At 41.5% G+C, this 24,006-nt stretch overlaps 1 protein-coding gene across 1 annotated transcript in view; it reads right to left on the bottom strand.

Moving 5' to 3' along the window:
• Window positions 1-24,006, bottom strand: part of cpsf3 (cleavage and polyadenylation specific factor 3) — a 30,790-nt gene that overhangs the window by 1,381 nt on the left and 5,403 nt on the right. Inside the window, exons 4-17 of the mRNA XM_067984244.1 lie at window positions 20,724-20,852; window positions 19,909-20,086; window positions 19,154-19,243; window positions 18,312-18,462; window positions 15,098-15,273; window positions 14,428-14,586; window positions 13,300-13,446; window positions 11,830-11,982; window positions 9,802-9,910; window positions 7,210-7,308; window positions 6,331-6,425; window positions 5,425-5,512; window positions 3,199-3,268; window positions 451-550 (exon numbers count right to left, since the gene is read on the bottom strand). Coding sequence (XP_067840345.1) covers window positions 451-550; window positions 3,199-3,268; window positions 5,425-5,512; window positions 6,331-6,425; window positions 7,210-7,308; window positions 9,802-9,910; window positions 11,830-11,982; window positions 13,300-13,446; window positions 14,428-14,586; window positions 15,098-15,273; window positions 18,312-18,462; window positions 19,154-19,243; window positions 19,909-20,086; window positions 20,724-20,852 — 1,744 coding nt within the window. The remainder of the gene's footprint in view (window positions 1-450; window positions 551-3,198; window positions 3,269-5,424; window positions 5,513-6,330; window positions 6,426-7,209; window positions 7,309-9,801; window positions 9,911-11,829; window positions 11,983-13,299; window positions 13,447-14,427; window positions 14,587-15,097; window positions 15,274-18,311; window positions 18,463-19,153; window positions 19,244-19,908; window positions 20,087-20,723; window positions 20,853-24,006) is intronic.

Here is a 24,006-nt window from a genome sequence, read left to right as displayed (position 1 = left end):
TGAAGTGCTAAAATTTCTATCTTCGCTAATTGTATCAGAAAAGTGGGTGCGAGTCAAAATTGGTATTTCTATTTTCTCACTACAATTAGCAAAAACAGGAATTTTAACTTCCAAATAGGTGCAGTTGAAAGCAAATCACACTTTATTCATTCTATTGAAACTTGCAACAGTCATTCATCACTCGTCCTCTGAGCTCTTTGCTTTATCTGCTTTCAGTTAGTTAACCCTCGACTAAGTGAAGTTAGCTGTTCTGAAGCAAGCTAATTCAGATCTTAATCCAGCCTCACCCTCCTGCTATGTAATCATCAACATGCCTGGACCAATACATAGGAAAGGAACAGAAAAAGGGTGGGGCAAGATTTTAGTAACATGAAAAGAGGCAAGAGAATTCCTCCCATCTCACTCATTAGTAATTGTTTTATTTGGTCAGGAAAAAAGGTGAATACTTGCCCGTGTATCCAGAGAAATATTTGCTGCCTTGCCATCAACTGTTACAGAGAGAGTATTGCCAGTTTTAGATTTGGTCACACATTCCTGTCCAAACATATCCCTGAAAGGGAGAAAGAGTCAATTTTGCAGGTAAATGATATTTTCAAAAGGATGGAAAAGAAAAAAATAAGACACAGATATCACAACTGGTCTCCATTCATTGTTCTCAATCCCAATTTGCACCTTTATGGAAAAGCAGTTGCAAGCAGTATTTATAAGATGCATGTTATTTGCTGGTTAAATAGCAGTAGTTAGGAACATTTATACCACAGTTCAGACAACGATACTTTAAATTTTGAATTCAGCAGCAATACTGACAATATGCATTCCTTTCAGTTAGAAAAGGGTGATATTACTCATGTACCCTTTTTTTTGCATTCAGTTTTACACAAGACTGCATTTTTCAGAATGGTGAATGTAATAGGACAAAAGCAAGAAAAATTCACACCTGTCGTTTCTCATGACAAACTTGTAATCTCAGCTAAACCATCAATGCAGGAAGGGGGAACGGGGGGAGGGGAGAGGAGAAGAAATACTTTCCCCAGCATGGAATGGAAAAACATTTGTCAGCCGCATAATTTTGGGCGTCTGGTTTGAGAACGACAGTGGAAGCAAGGTTACTTTTGTCGGAGAATTCCGCACAGCTTGGAAGCTTGCTAGTAAGCTTCCAGGACAAGAAAGTATGCTGACTGGAGAGATTCCTATTGGAGCTGCTTGTTGATGGCCCTGTAGTTGATGTCTAATGTAACCATCGACTACAGGAGGATGTAACCAGCAGGGTAGATAAGGGGAACCAGTGGATGTAGTATATTTGGATCTTCAAAAGGCATTTGATAAATTGACACACAAAAGGTTGTTACATGATGTAAGGGCTCATGGGGTTGGGGGTAATATATTAACTTGGATAGAGGATTGGTTAATGATAGAAAAGAAAGTAGGGATCAACTGGTCATTCTCAGGTTGGCAGGCTGTAACTTCGTGGAGTGCTGCAAGGATCGGTGCTTGGGCCTCAGCTATTTACAATCTATATTAATGACTTAGATGAAGGGACCAAGTGTAATGTATCCAAGTTTGATGACGATACAAAGCTAGGTGGGAAAGAAAGCTGCAAGGAGGACACAAAGAGTCTGCAAAGGGATGTAGACAGATTAAGTGAGTGGGCAAGAAGGTGGCAGTTGGAGTATAATGTGGGGAAATGTGAGGTTATTCACTTTGGTAGAAAGAATAGAAAAACAGAATATTGTTTAAATGGTGAGAAACTATTAAATGTTGGTGTTCAGAGAGACTTGGGTGTCCTTGTACAAGAAACACAAAAAGTTAGTATGCAGGTACAGCAGGCAATTAGGAAAGCAAATGGCATGTTGGCCTTTACTGCAAGGTTGGAGTACAAGAGTAAGGAAATCTTACTACAGTTGTATAGGGCTTTAGTGAGTATTGGTCGCCTGCAACAAAGGTTCGCTAGATTAATTCCTGGGATTAGAGGGTTGTCCTATGAGGAGAGGTTGAGTAGAATGGCCTATTCCCTATGGAGTTTAGAAGAATGAGAGGTGATCTCATTGAAACATAAGATTATGAGGGGGCTTGACAGAGTAGATGCTGAGAGATCGTTTCCCCTGGCTAGAGAGTCTAGGACTAGGAGGCATAGTCGCAGGATAAGGGGTCGGCCATTCAAGACTGAGATGAGGAGGAATTTCTTCACGCAGAGGGTTGTGAATCTTTGGAATTCTCTACCTGAGAGGGCTGTGGATGCTGAGTCATTGAATATATTCAAGGCCACAACAGATATATTTTTGAACTCTAGGGGAGTCAAGGGATATGGGGATCGGGCAGGAAAGTGGAGTTGAAATTGAAGATCAGCCATGATCTTATTGAAAGGCGGAGCAGGCTCGAGGGGCCGTATGGCCTACACCTGCTCCTATTTCTTATGTTCTTATGTCTCTCACTGAAGCTCGAAGTACATCCTCCAAGGTAGGAGTCTTTTTAACGTTACCTGAACAGTGAGTGCTTTATATTAAAAGTATATTGGTATAATGCTTACCTTCCACTTTAAAAATTCTCCACGACAGCCTACTTAGAGTGCAAAATTCTGCCTTGTAGAATAACATAGCACATACTGGCTTAGGGGAATGAAGCAATACAAGTGATAGGAAACGGTCGCATGGGAAGAAAAAGGTTTAAGAATTATCAAATGGCAGTTTTCTTTAGGTGTATGATGAAGTCTATTTTGGATCTGTTAGCAGGATGACTTTGCATCCAATCTAATTTTTTTGATAATTGGCAATTCAATTAAATTACTAGTTCAATCATTACATCCACATGTCTGTACCATCTACTGGATTTAGTGAAGTTGTTTGTTCTTATGATGTGGAAAGTTTAGGCTTAGTCAGTTATTTCCTCAACAAGTTTAATTTCAGCCATCTTTTTAGAGGCAGGCACACAGCAAAGGTCAATCACTTCTCCAAAAGCAGGGAATTTTGAGGCCAAGTTACCTGAGCCACTTTTGCACAACTCATAGTGGTAGCATTGGGAGAGGTGATGGTGCATGATATAGGGCCGGGGGAGGGGGAGAGTGGGACCCAATGATGGTGAGAAAATAGAAACGGTAATGTTTTAAAATAAATGGTTTGTTCTCAATTACAAAGTCTGACTATCGAGGAAAATTACTTTGTTTCTTATGCATTGGAATTCAAACAATATGGAGCAACTTACTCGAGCATAATCTCCAGCCTCCTTGTGTAAGTTTCCTTGTCAACTTTTTTGTTTGTACTTTGCTGCACAACTAGAGAAAATAGAAAAATGTTGGTATCTAACACAGAGTCCATTTATTAAATAAAACTCAATAAAATAACGTGCACATCAGAAATGCTAACTGGGAATCAATTACTAATTTTGGTTTATATGGCACATTAAGTTCTATAGAAATTAAGAAGCATCTACAGTACAGGTATAAAAATGCAAAAAAATTCTGTGACTAGAAAACAAGTGTTCAAAAAAACCTGCTTCTATTTAAGATCTCATTACAACCTTGGTCCAAACATGGACAAAAGAGCTGAATTCCAGAGGTGAGAGTGGCTGCCCTTGACATCAAGGCAGCATTTGACCGAGTATGGCACCAAGGAGCCCTAGTAAAATTGAAGTCAATGGGAATCAGGGGGAAAACTCTCCAGTGGCTGGAGTCATACCGAGCACAAAGGAAGATGGTAGTGGTTGTTGGAGGCCAATCATCTCAGCCCCAGGACATTGCTGCAGGAGTTCCTCAGGGCAAGTCCTTGGCCCAACCATCTTCAGCTGCTCCATCAATGACCTTCCCTCCATCATAAGGTCAGAAATGGGGATGTTCGCTGATGATTGCACAGTGTTCAGTTCCATTCGCAACCCCTCAGATAATGAAGCAGTCCGTGCCCGCATGCAGCAAGACCTGGACAACATCCAGGCTTGGGCTGACAAGTGGCAAGTAACATTCACACCAGCAAGGCAATGACCATCTCCAACAAAAGAGAGTCTAACCACCTCCTCTTGACATTTAACGGAATTACCATCGCCGAATACCCCACCATCAACACCCTGGGGGTCACCATTGACCAGAAACTTAACTGGACCAGTCATATAAGTGCTGTGGCTACAAGAGCAGGTCAGAGACTGGGTATTCTGTGGCGAGTGACTCACCTCCTGACTCCCCAAAGCCTCTCCACCATCTACAAGGCACAAGTCAGGAGTGTGATGGAATACTCTCCACTTGCCTGATGAGTGCAGCTCCAACAACACTCATGAAGGTTGACACCATCCAGGACAAAGCAGCCCGCTTGATTGGCATCCAATCCACCATCCTAAACATTCACTCCCTTCACAACCGGCGCACCGTGGCTGCAGTATGTACCATCCACAGGATGAACTGCAGCAACTTGCCAAGGCTTCTTCGACAGCACTCCCAACCCCGCGACCTCTACCACCTACAAGGACAAGGGCAGCAGGCATATGGGAACAACACCACCTGCACGTTCCCCTCCAAGCCACACACCATCCCGACTTGGAAATATATCGCTGTTCCTTCATCGTCGCTGGGTCAAAATCCCTACCTAACAGCACTGTGGGAGAACCTTCACCACACGGCATGCAGCGGCTCAAGAATGCGGCTCACCACCACCTTCTCAAGGGCAATTAGGGATGGGCAATAAATGCTGTCCTTGCCAGCAATGCCCACATCCCATGAACGAAAAAATGAGGACTGAGAGGCAGCAACAATTCAGTTCTGCAGAATGAATTACTTGGCTGAGCATTGCTAAGTTCAATAGAATAATCAGTTTTTTTTTTCTTGTTACGCACATTTGAATGCAGATGCCAGGCTGCTTTATGTCCTTTAGTTTGATAAACTGCCTGCCTGAATAGTTCCAATACAATAAATGGGTTCCTACTAGGACCCAGTCAGAACATAGTAAAGCATAACTTAAATTTGTCAATACAAAAAAAACCCATAGCATCCCTGATTGCCAGGGGATAAATGAACTGCCCTGTGTTATACTAAGGCATACAGACCCAAACGTCCCAGGTTTAACTCCTGGTCTGTTTTGAGTCAGCTGGGTCAGTTGTTTGGGGTACCACAACAGATCTGTGTGTTAGGAATGAAAAAAAGGCTTCCCACTCCTGATTTCTATCCAATGACCCTGCTGAAAAATGCGCACATTGATGTCGAGAGAGGATAGGCTCATGCTCAGCTATAATACTTTTCATGGATGAATAACCTGCCAATGCTCGTTCAGGCTCACACACGAAGAATGACTACCTGGGCTAGGTACTGGAGGGGTACTGGCACCCATGGACTCATACCCCACTAACAGTTAGTGCTTTCAGCAGCAAAGGGAACACAACTGGTTTGAAAAAAAAACTATTAGGCAATACACGATGGGGCAAAAACTGAAGCTATGAAAATAGGCACACCTTTCTGTGCTTTAGGGTTTGACTGCACTTCCAGAATCACCGTCATCACTGCATCTGCATACATGTCATTTAATGGATTCGCCACCCACTGTGAAGAAGAAAAAAAATTCTAGATAGGTAGGTTTACTAAAATATCAAATCCTGTTCATTTAATCACTGTGTGGTTTGCTAAGTTGACCCCATCAGTCAAAGATTACTGAATAAAATATAGTTGGAAAAAATATGCAATTATATAGAAAAAGACAAGAACATTAGTCAAAATGATCAGAAATGAATACATGAACAAAACAGTGCAAAGTCTCCTGAAAAGAAACAACAAATGTGAAAATAGCCATAAACAGTAGCCCCATGATGATTACTGATAGGGTAGTATCGACAAGTGTCAGCTTGCCTCAATTGGTAGCACTCTCATCTCTGAGTCAGAAAGTCATGGGTTTCCAGACTGAGCACATAATCTAGGCTGACACTTCAGTAGGGTATTGAGGGAGTGCAGTATTGCCAGAGGTGCTGTCTTTTGGATGAGATTTTACAACTCAGGTCCTCTCTGCCTGCTTAGGTGGACGTAAAAGATCCCATGGCACTATTTGATGAGGAACAGGGGTGTTCCCTTATCCCTCAATCAACACCATCAAAACAGATTAACTGATCATTTGTCTCATTGCTATTTGTGGGACCACGATGTGTGCAAATTCACTGCCACATTAGCTAACATAGCAATAGTGACTACACTTCAAAAATAGTTTATTGGCTGTGAAGCATTTTGGGATACCTGATGAAACGTAAGGCACTATATGGATGAAAGTTTGTTCTTTCTTTCATGTAACTCAATAGAGCACACCTTCTTAATTGTGTGAAAATAGGGAAAGAAAAAAAAAACTGAAGAAATACATTATGCAATAAACTCACCTCCAGTACAACCATGCCCGGCTCCTGAACCACTGTGATAGCTTTGAAGACTCTCAGTGCTGGCTTTTCCTGAACTTCTATTTCTTCTACATCATCTGAAAGGTAAAACGTTATTCAATTAGAATGCTTATATTTTTTTCTTTCAAAAGCAATTATAAGTGAAGAATTGATCTTTAAATACGTACAATATTTAGAATTCTATGATACTGTAAATGTATATTTTCTATACATCTGATCTGTTCAACCAACTTCTATCAAGATACAATGACACAACAGAGTCAACTCTGACAGAAATAATGGTCCTGGAAATAGAGCAATTTGCTCCTTTGTTGACTGAGTGGGCAAAATGCACTGCCTGGTATGGTAATAAGCCATATGGAGCAGAATAGTCCCATGTTAGATCCCCTATCTGTGTTGAGGTAGCTTATCTCAGCAGGGCAGCAATGGAGATGCTACAAATGACCATGGCACTTCTGACCTAGGGAAGCAAAAATAACATGAAAGAGGATTCCTGACTCTGATTGCAACCCAGTGATCCTGTTGAAAGTGCTCATGTGAATACTCTCAGGCCTTGCCAGTATCAACTGCATCCCGAGAACAAATAATTCTTAAAAATATGTAAAACAAAAGAGGTCCTAGTACAGATCCCCGGTGCACACCGCTACCCACATCCCTCTAATCCGAGAATCATCAAGCTTGGCCACATTAACTTCCCATAGTTGAATGGCTTGCTGATATTCACCATCTAGACTCAAGTAAAAAGGACCAGTTGGGTAAGATGAGGGAAGGTGGCTGATGCCCAAGGAATCTTATCCATGAGTTAGTACCTTCAGGGCAGAAAGGTGGGGGTGGGGGAAGAAATCAGAGTCATTTACAAACCTGCAAGAGTTTGGAGGTGATGTGCCAATAGCATGAAAGGTCCCGAGTACTGAATGGCCTGGGTCTGTGTCACTGTGCTCATTGCCAAGTCAGTATAATCTATTAAAAAGGGAAAGCAACATTTTATATTTTGAACTTGCACACTTTGAACATTAACAATAGTTTCTGGAAACATAGAAAGATCAACTAAATAAAACTAGAAACAGTTGGTTTACAGATCAAGTCTCATTTTAGAGTTTGAAACAAATACATTTCTAGCCACTCTGCTAGTTCAAGGCATTGCTGTTCCCAGGAGATTTCTAAATGGGACAAATTCCATGCCTGCTTCCCTGCTCCCTCCGGCTTTCTTTCACATCCTTCTTCAATGCAACTTACTGCCTGAGCAGCACTTCACTAATGTAGCATTCCAATAGGGTGTTGAATCCATATGACAAATGGATGTTTTTCAGATTAGTGAGATGTGGAGAGAGGTGTGTATCAGGGATCTGTACCCAGACCTCTTTTGTTTTCATTCAAAAAAAAATTGTTTGTTCTCAGGATATGGGTGACACTGGCAACCCCATCCCTAGTTGCCCTGAGAACATTAGAAGTCCACCACATAGTGTGGCACTGGAATCACACGTAGGCCAGACCGGGTAGAGTGGTGGTTTCCCTTTCCTGTAGGACATTAGGAAACCAGTTGGGTTTTTATGGCAATCTGGCAGCTTCCATTGTCATTTTCTGGTGCTAGCTCACAAGTTACCAGATTTTTTTGAATTCAGTTTCACAAATTGCCACGGTGGAACTTATGATCTCTGGGTCACTAGGCCAGTGCCATTACCATCAAGCTACTACACAAGTGTTTCGGACATAGGCATTAGAGGAATGATACTGAAGTTTGTTGAGGATACCAAAACTAGGAGCCTGGCAGTCTGTGAGGAAGAAGCGGCAGCGGAGGCCCGAGAGCAGAGTGGGGATAAAAGGAGCGGGAGGGGAGGCCCGAGAGCAGAAAGGGGTTAAAAGGAGCGGGAGGGGAGGCCCGAGAGCAGAGCGGGGATAAAAGGAGCGGGAGGGCAGGCCCGAGAGCAGAGCGGGGATAAAAGGAGCGGGAGGGGAGGCCCGAGAGCAGAGTGGGGATAAAAGGAGCGGGAGCAGAGGCCCGAGAGCAGAGCGGGGATAAAAGAAGCGGGAGGGGAGGCCTGAGAGCAGAGCGGGGATAAAAGGAGCGGGAGGGGAGGCCCGAGAGCAGAGCGGGGATAAAAGGAGCGGGAGGGCAGGCCCGAGAGCAGAGCGGGGATAAAAGGAGCGGGAGGGCAGGCCCGAGAGCAGAGCGGGGATAAAAGGAGCGGGAGAGGAGGCCGGAGAGCAGAGCGGGGATAAAAGGAGTGGGAGGGGAGGCCTGAGAGCAGAGCGGGGATAAAAGGAGCGGGAGGGGAGGCCCGAGAACAGAGCGGGGATAAAAGGAGCGGGAGAGGAGGCCGGAGAGCAGAGCGGGGATAAAAGGAGTGGGAGGGGAGGCCCGAGAGCAGAGCGGGGATAAAAGGAGCGGGAGGGGAGGCCCGAGAACAGAGCGGGGATAAAAGGAGTGGGAGGGGAGGCCCGAGAGCAGAGCGGGGACATAAAGCTGAGACCAACTCAAACACAGGCAGAAATTTGAAAGAGTGACATCAGAGGACAGATGGTTGGTGAGTGATAGATTTTTTTGCTCTCTAAGCTAGGGGAGTGGTTTAAACTAGGAACCTATAACTTGCTAATACTTTATCAAATTAATAACAAACTGATAAATTAATTAGTTTTAAAAATAACTAAAAATAAACCAAGTGAATTAATTATATAAAAACTTTAAGTAAATAAATAAAACAAGCTTAGATAGAGATGGCATTGCAGGTGGTGTGCCGTAACTGTAGCATGAGGGATTTTGTGGAGAGCAGCGTGATCCCAGGCAACTACATCTGCAGTAAGTGTCTGTAATTCGAGGAACTTCGGCTCAGAGTTGTTGAGCTGGAGTCCGAGGTCAGACATTGCGATACATTAGGGAGGGGGAAGAGTTACCTGGACACTTTGATCCAGGAGGCTGTCACACCCATTAGGTTAGGTAGTGGTTTGGGACAGGAGGATGAGACTGTGAGTCAGGCAAGTAAGGGGACCCCAGATGCAGTGGTGGAGGAGCATCAGCCTTTGCCCCTGTCCAACAGGTACGAGATACTTGCTACCTGCTACCTGTGTGGATTGTCAAATCGACCACGGCACCGTGGTACAGGAGGCCATTCAAGTGGGGGGAGCGAAAAGGAATGTGGCAGTGTTAGAGGATAATACAGTCAGGGGGACAGATACTGTTCTCTGCAGCCACAGAATGGAACAAAACCTTGCTACATGCGGCCAAACTACTGAATTACAGATTAGTATTCTGAACAAAAGTGATCTCATCATTGACTTGACCTCAGCTGGCTGCATGTTATTCACAGATTGAGCAAGTTGGGAACTATTTTTGGAAAAGTTGGGACAACTCTCTCCAAAGTCACTTATCACAATATTTTCCTCCCTTTGCCTTTCCTTAAACCCAAAAATGAACTAATGAGGAGAGGGAAATGTGTGGAGGATACATTTACTTACTGGATAGGTCAGAAGGAATAAGTATGTGATAGTTGAAGTTTCTTTTTACAAGTATTCCTGAGATCTTTTGACCTTGATCGGGCTTTTTATCTGCCAAGGAGCCCATCACCTATCAAAAATATTAAAATAATCAAGATTAAAATGTGATTTTTCTTACTTCAGCCTAAGGTTAAACAAACAGTCAGATGGATGTAACACCGTCCAACAATCTGCCTTTCAAATTAAGTGTCAGCCAACCAGTGAATACTCTGAACTCCAGCAAATATAGAACAGGGACCACCTGTAAGGGGATTATGAGCAGAAATTTGGAACAATTTAACAAAGTGAACAGAAAAAGTATAATTATAGTAATTCAAAAGGAGAAATCAAAGAGCCAAATCATTTCCAAGGAAAAAAACTCCACAAGCCAGTTTTGCTTTTTCTGGAATGGTTTTTCGACTTAACATTTACTGGCGTCATCTCTGGTTAGATTTAGAAATATTACTTTAAACCAGTTTCTAATAATCTGCAAATGTAAACAAGTTCAATTTTCATCTAATAAGTTTAAGTTTGATAGTATCTGCACAGTATATTGGAGACTTGTCACCTGCGTCCCTTCCTAAACTACTTTTTACAGCTGAAAGGGTTATTCCTTCTAAATGTTTAATATGAATATATAGCCAGATGTATCTTTTAATAGATTTGGATATAGAATTGAGACAAAAGGATTGTACATTTCCTCTCTGCTAGTTAGGAAAGGTTGTTCTATGCTGTTCACATTATTCTGGCCCTCTTAATGCTACTTAGCAATAAAGTTTTACAATCCAAATACAAAATAAAAATAATGTGGTAGGATAGCAATTAATAAACTTAATGAATATAAAATTGAAAACTTTTACGTACTGCAATGCACAAAGTACAGAAGCACTGATTTATGAGAAATGTATAATTCAAAAGATTATATTGTAATAACAAAAAAGAAAGTGAAAAATAAAAATCTTACACACATCATTCCCCTAGTAACAGCAATTCAATTGCAAACTTCACTGTGCCTGGAGAAACAAGACTTAGTGGTCAGTAGGCTGTGTGTGCGATTTGAGCAGAGTTAAGAATTTTAAAATTTATCAAATCAAAGGTCTTTAGTATTGTCTAGGTGTCAGTATAAATAAGAAATGTTTAAAAAAAAAACTCTCTCACTTGCACTGGCAGAATTACAACACCCAGTCAGGAACACTCTGATTTGATTAAAAATAAGTGCCAGTGTTCATGCAGGCACATATATGTGGCATCATGCACTGCACATACATGACTACACATGCACACAGTGCTGTTCTAAATTTCTGAGTAGCAGTATACATGGCCAATTTCACTCAGTAGCACTCATGTAGTTAAAATCACTTATCAGCTAGCATCCACGGTGGAAGGGAGAATTATTGGATTTTAGCAGTTAATAGAGTAATTTCAATACACATGGTGATATGTCTCAAATTCTAACACACAGCACTACTCCAATATCAGATTACCTACTTAGATAGTCTTGGAGTGTAGATCTGCTACTTTATTCTAAGATTTCCACATCAAATTTGAGTAACCACTGACAAGAAGTTAGTGCCAAAATCTCAGAACAACAAATGCACCACACCATAATCAAGCAATTCCAGGTTTCGTTTCATTTGGCGGAAGGAGTTTTGTAACTAGCTCTGGATTTATGACATTTATTAAAGTGCCCTATGCTGCCCTGATTCCCGCAGTGAGCTTATCCCGCAAGCAGCTGAGCCATGCAGACCAGGAAGGTCCCAGATTCAAACTTGGTCTCTGATGAAATAACTCATTTTGAAGAGGTCAAAGAAGGTGCCTAACAACTGAACAAATGTAAATCAGAAAAAAGTCAATACCTGCAGGAGGCAAGAGGAGAAAATAAAATGGAGAAAATTAGCAGGAATATATATATTTTTTTAAATCAAAAAGAAATGCTCTAGCTCACTGCCACTGGTCAGATATCCTTCCTGTCTTCTCATCAGGAGAGTATGAAATCCCACTTGTAATTACCTTGGCCAGTTTTTCACCTCTAAAGTACAATGTCACAGCTTCAGTGTTGCGTGGGTTGTGGACCTCAATATGAACCTCATCATTGTCTTCATATTCTCGGATAAGTGCTGCCTTCAGCCTGGCCATTTCATTCTGTTCTCCATGGACAAGCAACTGCAAGAAAATGCCAGATGATCACAAAGTGAATGTAATCAAGGAATGCATTTTACAAAATCAAACAAATATAAAATTTTAAAATTTCTAAGATTAAACTAGAATACCCATCTCTTCTTAAATATTTAAGAAAAATAAGACAACATAGTGTGAAATTCTAACATTATAAGTTCCCAATCTGGTCATCCCTCACGAGAGACAGCAGAGACTAAGTACTTGACTCAGTTGATAGCACTGTCGCCCAGGAGTTAGAAGGTTGTGGGCTCGAACCCTAATCCAGGAGATCTTAATCTGGGAGACTGCTGCATTTCTGGAGGAGACATCTTTCGGATAAGATACTAAACCGAAGTTCTGTCTGCATTTTAAGGTGATTCAAGTGGATGCAAGCGATCCCATGTCACTATTCAAAGAAGAGTATGGAGTTCTCCTGGTGTCCTGGTCAATATTCTTCACTCAACCAACACTAACAAAAAACAGCTTAACTGGTCATTCATTACCTTTGTTGTTTGTGGGACCTTGGTGTGCACAAATTGACTGCCTAAATAGCAACAGTAACTACTATTCAAATGCAACTCGTTGGCTGTGAAGTGCTTTGGGGCGCCCTAACAACGTGATAACATGTTACGTAAATGCAAGTCTTTTTACTTTCCCCAAAGGTAGAAAAAGAGCATCACCATGGATATCCTGGTATGCATTCTAATAGGTGATTACAGAGAGTTCTTGGCAGAACTGCAGTATGGGGTGTAGCATCTCTACAAATAAAATAAAAATAAAGTTGAGGCAGGACAGATAGTAAAATAATCTGGGCTCCACCAGTTGTCGTGCGTAAATGCCCTGCTCAGTGTGGTACTTAGCCACACATTTCAAAAAAGTCGTAAGTTCGATTCCTGCTCTATGCTGAATTAGTTTATCTCGGAGTAGCATGAGGATCATAATTAATCTCAGCATCTCTGAACTGGAGTGGGGATGGGGGGGGGGGGGGCAGGGGGAAAGGGAGGAATGTGTGTAAGAGAAGAAAATCATCCATGATTTCTAATTCTGATCACTATCCAGTGAACTATGGTGGAAAGAGCACATGTGTGGTTGTTAGGTGAGGGGAGGATAGGGTTCAACTGTGATTCACTGTCTCCCCAATCCCCTGAATACTCAGTGTTCTGGGCTCCCAGATGAAGTATGGCCAATTGTATTACAGCAGCACTGTCTTCATTTGTGGAACTGTACTCTAACATGAATCAGCACCTTTGAGAAAGGGGAGACATTTTTGAGGGGGAAAAAAATCTACAAAAAAATTAAATAATTTTATACTTCAGTACTAACCACATGTGGTGGTTTCAGTGCACGGATAAATTCGCTGGTCTGTTGGTAATCTGTATGTGCAGAGAATGAGATGTAATCTACTGACATCTTCAGTGGTAACTTCTGTCCAGACATGGTAGTTACCTCCTCAGGCTCTGACATAATGTGCTGCAATTAAAAAGAAACAGAATATAAACATTGATAATAAACATCAACCTTGCCGAGTAATTGTTAAGAAAGCATGAACTTTGCATTATTACATATATTAACACTAAACATAAACAGATTCAGCACCCACTGTGCTTCTTCATTGTGATAAATAGATGCCTCAGCAAGACAAAGTACAGATAGTTTTAAACACTTATTTTACACAAAAATCAAAAAATAACCTTTTGCCCTGGATTGTACATATCGATTAAGTCTTCTTCAGTGCTGTTATCTTTTTCCTGAGTGATTATTTTAACAACCTCCCTGAAAGAACCAGCATTATTTTTTAGTTAGATGTACGGTATATGAAGGACCTCCTGAGGTGATCACTTTGGATGATCTATGGAGGTCATGAATCACTGTAGACCTCAAGTCCAGCTATGTAGGTGCACAAGATGGAGGCATCACATCATCTCACTTGCATCCTTTGCTGCTTGGTACCAACCAGTGTCATTTCAACGCAAAGGTCACAACCAGGGCTGGCGTGTTTCCTATGAAACAGCCGAGAGGGCTGGTGAACAACCTGCATCCGAGGCTCTGCCAAAACCTCTCTACGACCACAGTAACTCAAGCTGAATTCCCAACTGATTTTCCTTCCGTAGCGGAAAATGCTTAGCCTTCACTTGGCATTTGTGTAGGCTAACTGGTCTCAAACTGTTCTATAACAGTGTGGCAGAACACTAATGTGCTGTGCCGTGCAGTGCCAGGCTGCCACAAGTTTTTGTACCGAGATGACTTTGCATTGCCTCTAAAATTTGAATAAGTATCTTTGAATAGCGTTTTTCACTAAAGCTTATGGTTAAACCTGTCTGCGATATCATTGGTAAACACTGGACAGTTTGGGATCCAAATCATAAAAAAGGGGTTAAAACACTCATGCATTTAACTAAAATCAAACCAAAGAATACATTCTGAAAAGCTTTACATAGTAAACCCACGTACCTTGGCAAGTGTGCCTTCAACGCAGTAACCTGCAATAATGACCCCATTCCGCTTATCAGTGCACCAGCTTTCAAACAGCTCTCTGGACAAACCACTCTGCATCATACCAGGAGAGGCCATTACCACACTTGGACCAATGTCATCAAAATGATCCATGCTCTTCAAAAAGAAATGAAGTAAAAAGTGAAACAATGACAATAATCATGAAATCTCTACCCAAGTTATTTTTCAGTAATCTCTCTATCCAAATTATAATTTGTTTTCAATCTAGACTTCATTGTATGGTTCAGCACTTGCATTATGATGAAAGATTTGAATTTTACAGAATTTTATCAGAACAGATAGCATATCACTGAATTAATGAGTCATTTCCATTACCAGCTATTGTTATTGCCTCTGGGGGAGATTGCTTATTTAGTGCCAACTCATCATGAAAAGACGAGCAATTGGGTTGAGATTGCCCAAACTCATTTCGCCTAGAATCAGTCTGGACTGGTTTGCAACCCGAGTCGCGGAGGTGAAACAAGTTGTTCTAAACCCATCACATCAAATAGTCGCCATTAACTATGCTTTGAAAATTCTCGATTGCAATTTTCAAAAACTGTCCTGCTGCATAAAAAATTCCAATGCTGAATCCAGTTAGCAACACATCACCCAACATTTGTCATACCTTTAGGTTGCTGATGTGTTTGAAGACAAAAGGGTTGTTAATACTGATTTGTTTGCGAATTTTCTCATTCATGGCGTTGACGTAGGTTTGGTATACAGCCATACACTTTTTTGCCAGGGATGAGGCATAGTAGATGGGGATATCATGCAGTTCCGGATGATTCTGCCAATATTCATCTGCATGTAAAAGTAAAACTCTAATCAATAGGTTTTCTATCTTTACCATTTTGTTGCATTTTTCATTTCCCCTGTACCTAGCCTTTCTTATTTCAAAGTGACTAAGCATCTGCTGTGTATGATCAAGCCAAATGCAGTGTCCTTTTAAACCCCCAATATCATTGATGTTGCCTGGACGTCTACCCAAAATTAGATGAGTGGGACATCCCTTCACTTCCTGTGTGAAGCATTCGACCAATAAAGAAGAATGTTAGGTTATCTGCTGTAGATATGGTCGTCCACATTCTTTGAAAGAAGCCTCCACAAACAATTCTGTGGCATAAGAAAAAATTGGACACCAAGCCAGAGGAGGAGATATTTGAGGTGACTAAAAGCTTGGTCAAGAGCTGAGTTTTAAGAAGGGTCTAAAAGGTGGAGACAGAGTTGGAGAGGCAGAGGGGTTTAGGGAAAGAATTCCAGAGTATGGGATCTAGACAGTTAAAGGTATGGCCACCAATGGTGGAGCGAAGAGAGGGGAGGAATGCACAGGGATTGGTGGTGGGACCATTGTTGTTCACAATTTACATTAATGATTTGGATTCGGGAATGGGAAGTACAATTTCAAAATTTGCAGACTACAGCAAATTGGGGGGTGTAGTTACTACAAAGGAAGAATGTGTCAAAATGCAAGAGGACATTAATAAACTTGCAGAATGGGCATAAAATTGGCAAATGAATTTCAATATAGATAAGTGTGAGGTGATGCATTTTGGTAGGAAGAATGAGGAGGCCACTTACTGCTTGGATAATAAGAGCTTAAACGGGATAGAGGAGCAGACGGATCTAGGGGTACAGATACACAAATCACTAAAAGCAGGTTAATAAGGCCATAAAAAAGGCAAATCAAACATTGGGTTCATTTCTAGAGGGATAGAATTGAAAAGCAAAGAAGTTATGTTAAACTTGTATAGAACCTTGGTTAGACCATACTTAGGGTATTGTGCACAGTTCTGGTCTCCAGATTATAGAAAGAGTTTAGAGGCATTGGAGAGGGTGCAAAAAAGATCCACAAGGACGATACCAGAACTGAGAGGAAAGCATTATCAGGAAAGGCTGAACAGGATGGAAATCTTTTCTCTAGAAAAGAGAAGGTTGAGGGGTGACCTGAGAGAGGTCTTTAAGATCATGAAAGGGTTTAATAGGGTAGATGTAGAGAAAATGTTTCCACTTGCGGGGCAGTCCAAAACTAGAGGTCATAAATATAAAATAGTTGCTAATAAATCTAATAGAGAATTCAGGAGAAACTTCTTTACCCAGAGTGGCAAGAATGTGGAATGCGCTCCACAAGGAGTAGTTGAGACAAATAGCATAGATGCATTTAAGGGAAGTTAGATAAGCACATGAGGGAGAAAGGAATAGACGGGTATCCCGATAGGATTAGATGAAGTAGAGAGGGAGGTGGCTCATGTAGAGCATAAATGCCGGCATAGACCAGTTGGGCCGAATGGCCTGTTTTTGTGCTGTAGTTTCGATGTAACTAGGCCAGAATAGAAAGAACGGACAGTTCTAGGGGAGCTATAGGGTTGGAGGAGGCTACAGAAGTAGAGAGCAGCAAGGTCATGAAGGGATTTAAACACAAGGATGACAATTTTAGATTGGAGGCACTGGGGGACTGAGAGCCAAAGTAGGTTAGCAAGGACCAGAGTGATTGGTGAGCAGGATTTGGTGCGGGATAGGATACGAGCAGTTGGATGAGCTGAAGTTTACAGAACGTGGAGAATAGGAGCCCAGCCGGGAAAGCACAGGAATAATCTGAAGGTGACAAAGGCATAGGTAAGGGTTTCAGCAGCAGATGGGCAGCGGTAGGTGATGTTATGGAGGTGGAAATAGGCAATCTTTGTGATGGGGAGGATATGGGATCAGATGATCAGCTCGGAGTAGAAAAGGACGTCAAGACTGCAAACAGCCTGATTCAACTTGAGATAGTGGATGGGGAGGGGGACAGAATTGTTGTCAAGAGTACGAAATGTGTGTTGGGAGCAAAAACCGATGGCTTGAATTCTTCCCAATGTTTAATTGGAGGACACGTTTCTCATCCCAGACCGGATGCTGGACAAGCAGTCTGACAACACAAAGGCAGTGGAGGGGCCGAGAAAGGTAGAGCTGGCTATTGTCAATGTGTGTGTGGAAGTTAGCCCCCATGTCTTCGGATGATGTTGCCAAAGGCAACACATGCAGATGCGGAAGAGGAGGGGGCCAAGGATAGATCTTTGGAGGACTCCAGAGGTAATGGTGGGAGAGCAAGAAGGAAAGCCATTGCTGGAGATGTCTTGGCTACTATTGGATAAATAAGAGCGGAACCAAGTGAGAACTCTCCCACTGAGTTGGACAATAGAAAAGAGGCGTTGGAGGACAATTCTGTGGTCGATCATGCAAAAGACAACAGAGAGGTCAATGCACCATGGTCAGTCAAAAAGGATGTAATTTGTGATTTTAATTGGGGCTCTCACTGTTCCATTGTGCTTCCTAAGACAGCCCCAATGAGATCATTGCCATACCAAGTAGGAAACTGCGAGTACAGCCCTTGTTCAAATACTCAATCTTGCAACTCAGTCTTGCATTGCAGTGTCTTGATGTTAAGCATGAAGTTGGAATATACTACTTTACCATAATTGTCCCCTTCCAATCCCAGTCAACATTTTAAACAGTTTTTGTAAATAGATTGGAAAGCAAAAATCAGCCAATAATATCTAAATATCTTACACACCTACTGATGATTTTTTTTCACGGTTTTCTCTTCTAGAATTGTCTTTGGTTAGTAAACAAATGCACAGATAGTCACCATTTGTTCAACTAGGGTTGCTGACGCCTGCATTAGCCTACAGTACAATTTCTCAAGTCTTTATGCTCCCAGCAACCATCAACATTAATTACATGAGGCATCTGCCCTTGTTACAGATGTCCTCAACTTCACCCTGTAATGCCTCCACATATTTGTTTTAATTTACTAAAAAAAACAAGGATGGAGAGACAAATCACAGATTTGCAGCAACATTTACCTAAAATCAGTAGCAGCTCTTGTGCACGGCCTAGGGCAAAGACAGGAATGAGGCAGCGTCCCCCTCGGTTTACAATATCATGTACAGTGTTACAGAATCGAGCTTCACGCTCCTCGCGTTTCTCATGGATGTGAGTACCATATGTGGATTCCTGCATGAGAAAGATTATTAGAATTACTATATTAAGGAAACAGTAACGAGTCTTCAGCCCAGGGTTGCATTTTGTACCAGAAACAAAAACTCAGCGGAATTCTGTTACATAAGTCGATATAGACAAAACAATGCCTAAAAAAACAGACTGACCGCATAAGTAGCAAAATTGGTATATAAGTTTATTCTTACTAAAGCTGCTTAAATTCCTGAGATTGACTATTTGGCTACTCATTATTTACAGAGCATTGTGACATAATGTTTTACAGTCAAGCCAACCACAAAAGACTTCAAGCATGAATTTTAGAAATCCCACATTATTATTGTTCTTCCAGGAGAGAAAGAGCAAAGGCTAATGGAGCTGCTCATGTAGCACCTTGAGACAATATGCAATAGAGGTGATTTTTTTTTTCCTGAAGAACAAATGCATCACAACTTTTTAAAAAAACAAATAATGATTTCTATGCATTATAATTTAATAATTTCCTTTCTCTTCTAAACATCCACACACACATTTCAGTGGACCAGAAATGAGATTCAAAATTTACTGATGTTATTATTTTGTTTTCTATACTTTCTGCTACCGTTTGGTTAAAAACGTGGAGTAATTATTCATCACACACACCTGAGCACACACTTCATTGCTAGTGATGATATTATTACAATCTGCTTGAAACACAAAAGCAACTTACTATTATAAGAATATCAGGTCTGACACTGGGAATCTCAGCTGCCATTAAGTGTCTATCCTCCTGTCGTGAAAAATCTCCAGTATACAAAATCTGCATGGGAGCAGTTAATGATAAACATAAGATAACATTGAAAGTTACTGAAATTTGAAGACATCGAAACAATGCAAACATTTCTGTCCAGGTATTATGAGCTAAATCTATTATATATTAAAAATGGTAGGTGGGTCACAACATTCCATTTCAAGATGCATTGAAAATTCCTGTGTAAACCTGGTCCTGTGTTAAATCCCAATACGAAAACATTCACATTTATCTGTAACACCTGTAGCGGTGCTCTGTTAGATGTTTTCCATGTCAAGCATTTGCTAATGTTAGTAACACCATAATGCCATATACCAAAACTGGCCATACCCCATCTCACAGAAGAACTTTTCTGACCCCCACTGCCCCTTGTCCTCCTTCACTTCTGCTCCTGCCCCTCTCCCCCTAACTCCCCTCCTTCCCACTTCTTCTGCCTTGGTCCAATTATCCCCCCCACCCTCTAATCCAGCTTGACCTGAAGATAGCACTTGAACCCAACAACCCATGTGCAAAACCACAGAAGATCGACTAGTACTATATAAAAACTCAATACAAGACAGAGGTTCTGATGAAAGATCACATCAGAAAAGCTAACCCATCATTTTTCTTTCAGGCACTTAAAATATCTGTTATGTGTTTTTGGCATTTTGTCACCCGTAAATTTTTTTACGTACCTTCACCCCAGCTATTTCAATCATGAACATAGCTGCTCCCAGGACGTGGCCTGCGTGGTAACACCAGAATTTGATACCCGCCACTTCCTTCACCTCATGAAAGTTGATGGTTTCAATCTTATCCATACTTTCTTCTAGGTCCGATTCTGTGTACAGCATATCATCTGCTGAGATATTACTTAACGTACAAATAAAACGTATGTTAAGAACCAGTGGATCTACTGTAATATCAAGAGCTCACATGAATCAAAACAATACTTGAAAATGGAACTTTGCAATGAGCTTCATGAATTCTAAGGCCTGGAAGTGCATGTGATATTGAACCTTCCCACATACTCACTGGCAGCGCTCGCGGAACTGTAGCCCTACACGAACTCATGCACGCAAATCAAGAGCTAAATACACACTTGAAATGGTGGCAATGTGATCAAATTAAAAAGATTTGACTCTTAAGTTAATGAGGATTTGGGATCCAAATTCAAAAATATCCTCTTTTCTGTAAAGAACTAAAGAACACACGATGCTCTCTGGAAGGTAAGGATGGAGTGATTCATTTGTATAGAAATGCAACTGGGAAAGGAGGAAGACAAGAGATGGGTGTGTGTATATATTTATGTCAATTTTCAGTATTTTATACAGGAGGCTTTTGGGATGTGGTGATGTAAAAAAGTACTCTTCGTATTCAGGAATTATGGGTTAACTGTCAGCAAAGGCAGCTGAAAAATCCATACTACAAAGGGAAAAGTTTGGGTAGAGTACGATTCATTTAGCATGAAGAAAAAAGTTAAATCTGAAAAACAGAAGCTTCCACTCACCTGACCTTGACGTAATCAGACAATAGCCAGCGATATATAGCTTTTGTAGCATGAGTCATAAATGTTCTGCCTTTAAAACTAGTCTTTTGCAGGAACCATGGAAGTGCACCGCAGTGATCTAAATGGAAACTGGTAAAGAAAATTGAATTACAACAAAAAAATTATACACGTATAAAGACAGTCACATTTATAGTCTTTGCTTGCAAAAAAAAAGCTATTGTTGTGAATCATGAACCGAGCTATATATTTATTTACTTTAACAAATGTATATCTGACTTCTTATATCACTCACATCACTAAAAGATTTTCTAAAATGTTTAGCATATAGATGCTAAAATACTCCCTGTGGTGTGGAGCTGACAGACCAACACAGCTTAAGGTACGAACACACATACAAAAATGTCAGACAGGAAAAGACCAACTGGTCCATTTAGCCTATCCCATACGGTTTTAATACCTTGTGCATCACAACACATACCCGGAGCCACAGAATCTCTTGTGGGAGGCAAAAAATCAGATAAAAATCCAGGCCAATTAGGGGGAAAAAAATCTGTAAAATTCCTCTCAGTCCAGGAGACCACACTGACCCTGACTTATAATACAGGATAGCTACCTCTTGTACAGTGTGATCACCGCCCAACCAAAAACAGCTCCACCTCTCTCTTGAATGTGTATAGCAAATCAGCGTTCATTGCTCAAGCTAGCAACCTGCTCCGCAGGTCTACTATTAACTAGGAAAAGAATCACCAAACATCTAACCTAGTTCTGCCCTTATGGAAATTGTGAGCATGACTCCTGGTCCTCCTCAACCTATCCAGTTGAAATAATTTGTCCATGTAAACACAATCTAGTCCCTTCATTATTTTATAATCCTCAATCAAATCGTCTCTGAGCCAACGCTTCTCTAAAGTGTACAGACCCAGCTCTTTAAGCCTATCTGGATAGCTAAGGTAGCACTTCCAGACGGCATTTAAGAAGAGGTTAACAAAAATTAGAACGCATGAAATTGCAGGTAACCTTGTCTCAGTGTTCAGTAATCGGTTGGGAGGTAGGAGACAGAGAGTAGGAATAAAAGGAACATTCTCGGATTGGCGGGATTTGACAAGTGGTGTTTCCCAGGGATCTGTACTGGGGCCTAAGCTTTTCACCATAAATTAAATGACTTGTATGAAGGAATAGAGAGTGGTATATCCAAGTTTGCAGATGACACTACATTGGGAAGCACAGTAATTTGCATGGATGGGAGGAAGAAGTTACAAAGGGACATAGACAGACTAAGTGAGTGGGCAAAATTATGGCAGAGTTCAATGTGGGGAAGTGAGAGGTCATCCACACTGGATCTGAGACAGGCAAATTGAAAAATGTTCTTAATCACAACAGACTAGGGACTGCGGAGGAGCAAAGTGATTTAGATGCCTGTGCACACAAATCACTAAAAGCTAGTGCATGGGTACAAAAGGTAATCAAAAAGCCTAATGGAGTACTGGCCTTTATCTCAAGGGCGTTGGAATACAAAAGTGAGGACGTTATGCTTCAATTGTGCACAGCCTTGGGCAGACTTCATCTGGAGTACTGTGTTCAGTTTTTGGCATCGAACCAAAGATATATTGGCCTTGAAGGGGGTGCGCTCAGATTAATCAGAATGATACCAGGGTTTAAAGGCTTAAATTATGAGGACAGGTTGCATAAACTTGGTTTCTGTTCTTTGAGTGTAGAAGGTTGAGGGGTGATCTAATCGAGGTGTTTAAAATGTGAGTCTTCCTTCTTCCTTTATGAAGTGAATCGATAGGGTAGATACAAAGAAACTATTTCCTCTGATGGGGATATCCAGAACGAGGGCCACAATCTTGAAATTAGAGCTAGACCATTTAGAAGTGAAATCCGGAAGCACTTTTTCTGCACAAAGGGTAGTGGAAATGTGGAATTCTCTCCCCCAAAAACTGTGGATCATAGAATCATAGAATCATAGAAGTTACAACATGGAAACAGGCCCTTCGGCCCAACATGTCCATGTCGCCCAGTTTATACCACTAAGCTAGTCCCAATTGCCTGCACTTGGCCCATATCCCTCGATACCCATCTTACCCATGTAACTGTCCAAATGCTTTTTAAAAGACAAAATTGTACCCGCCTCTACTACTGCCTCTGGCAGCTCGTTCCAGACACTCACCACCCTTTGAGTGAAAAAATTGCCCCTCTGGATCCTTTTGTATCTCTCCCCTCTCACCTTAAATCTGTGCCCCCTCGTTATAGACTCCCCTACCTTTGGGAAAAGATTTTGACTATCGACCTTATCTATGCCCCTCATTATTTTATAGACTTCTATAAGATCACCCCTTAACCTCCTACTCTCCAGGGAATAAAGTCCCAGTCTGTCTAACCTCTCCCTGTAAGTCAAACCATCAAGTCCCGGTAGCATCCTAGTAAATCTTTTCTGCACTCTTTCTAGTTTAATAATATCCTTTCTATAATAGGGTGACCAGAACTGTACACAGTACTCCAAGTGTGGCCTCACCAATGCCCTGTACAACTTCAACAAGACATCCCAACTCCTGCATTCAATGTTCTGACCAATGAAACCAAGCATGCTGAATGCCTTCTTCACCACCCTATCCACCTGTGACTCCACTTTCAAGGAGCTATGAATCTGTACTCCTAGATCTCTTTGTTCTATAACTCTCCCCAACGCCCTACCATTAACGGAGTAGGTCCTGGCCCGATTCGATCTACCAAAATGCATCACCTCACATTTATCTAAATTAAACTCCATCTGCCATTCATCGGCCCACTGGCCCAATTTATCAAGATCCCGTTGCAATCCTAGATAACCTTCTTCACTGTCCACAATGCCACCAATCTTGGTGTCATCTGCAAACTTACTAACCATGCCTCCTAAATTCTCATCCAAATCATTAATATAAATAACAAATAACAGCGGACCCAGCACCGATCCCTGAGGCACACCGCTGGACACAGGCATCCAGTTTGAAAAACAACCCTCGACAACCACCCTCTGTCTTCTGTCGTCAAGCCAATTTTGTATCCAATTGGCTACCTCACCTTGGATCCCATGAGATTTAACCTTATGTAACAACCTACCATGCGGTACCTTGTCAAATGCTTTGCTGAAGTCCATGTAGACCACGTCTACTGCACAGCCCTCATCTATCTTCTTGGTTACCCCTTCAAAAAACTCAATCAAATTCGTGAGACATGATTTTCCTCTCACAAAACCATGCTGACTGTTCCTAATCAGTCCCTGCCTCTCCAAATGCCTGTAGAT

This window comes from Heptranchias perlo, chromosome 5 (assembly GCF_035084215.1).
Source record: "Heptranchias perlo isolate sHepPer1 chromosome 5, sHepPer1.hap1, whole genome shotgun sequence".
NCBI lineage: Eukaryota > Metazoa > Chordata > Chondrichthyes > Hexanchiformes > Hexanchidae > Heptranchias > Heptranchias perlo.
The sequence above is the reverse complement of the archived record's forward strand: the minus strand, read 5'-3'. Positions and strand labels throughout refer to the sequence as shown.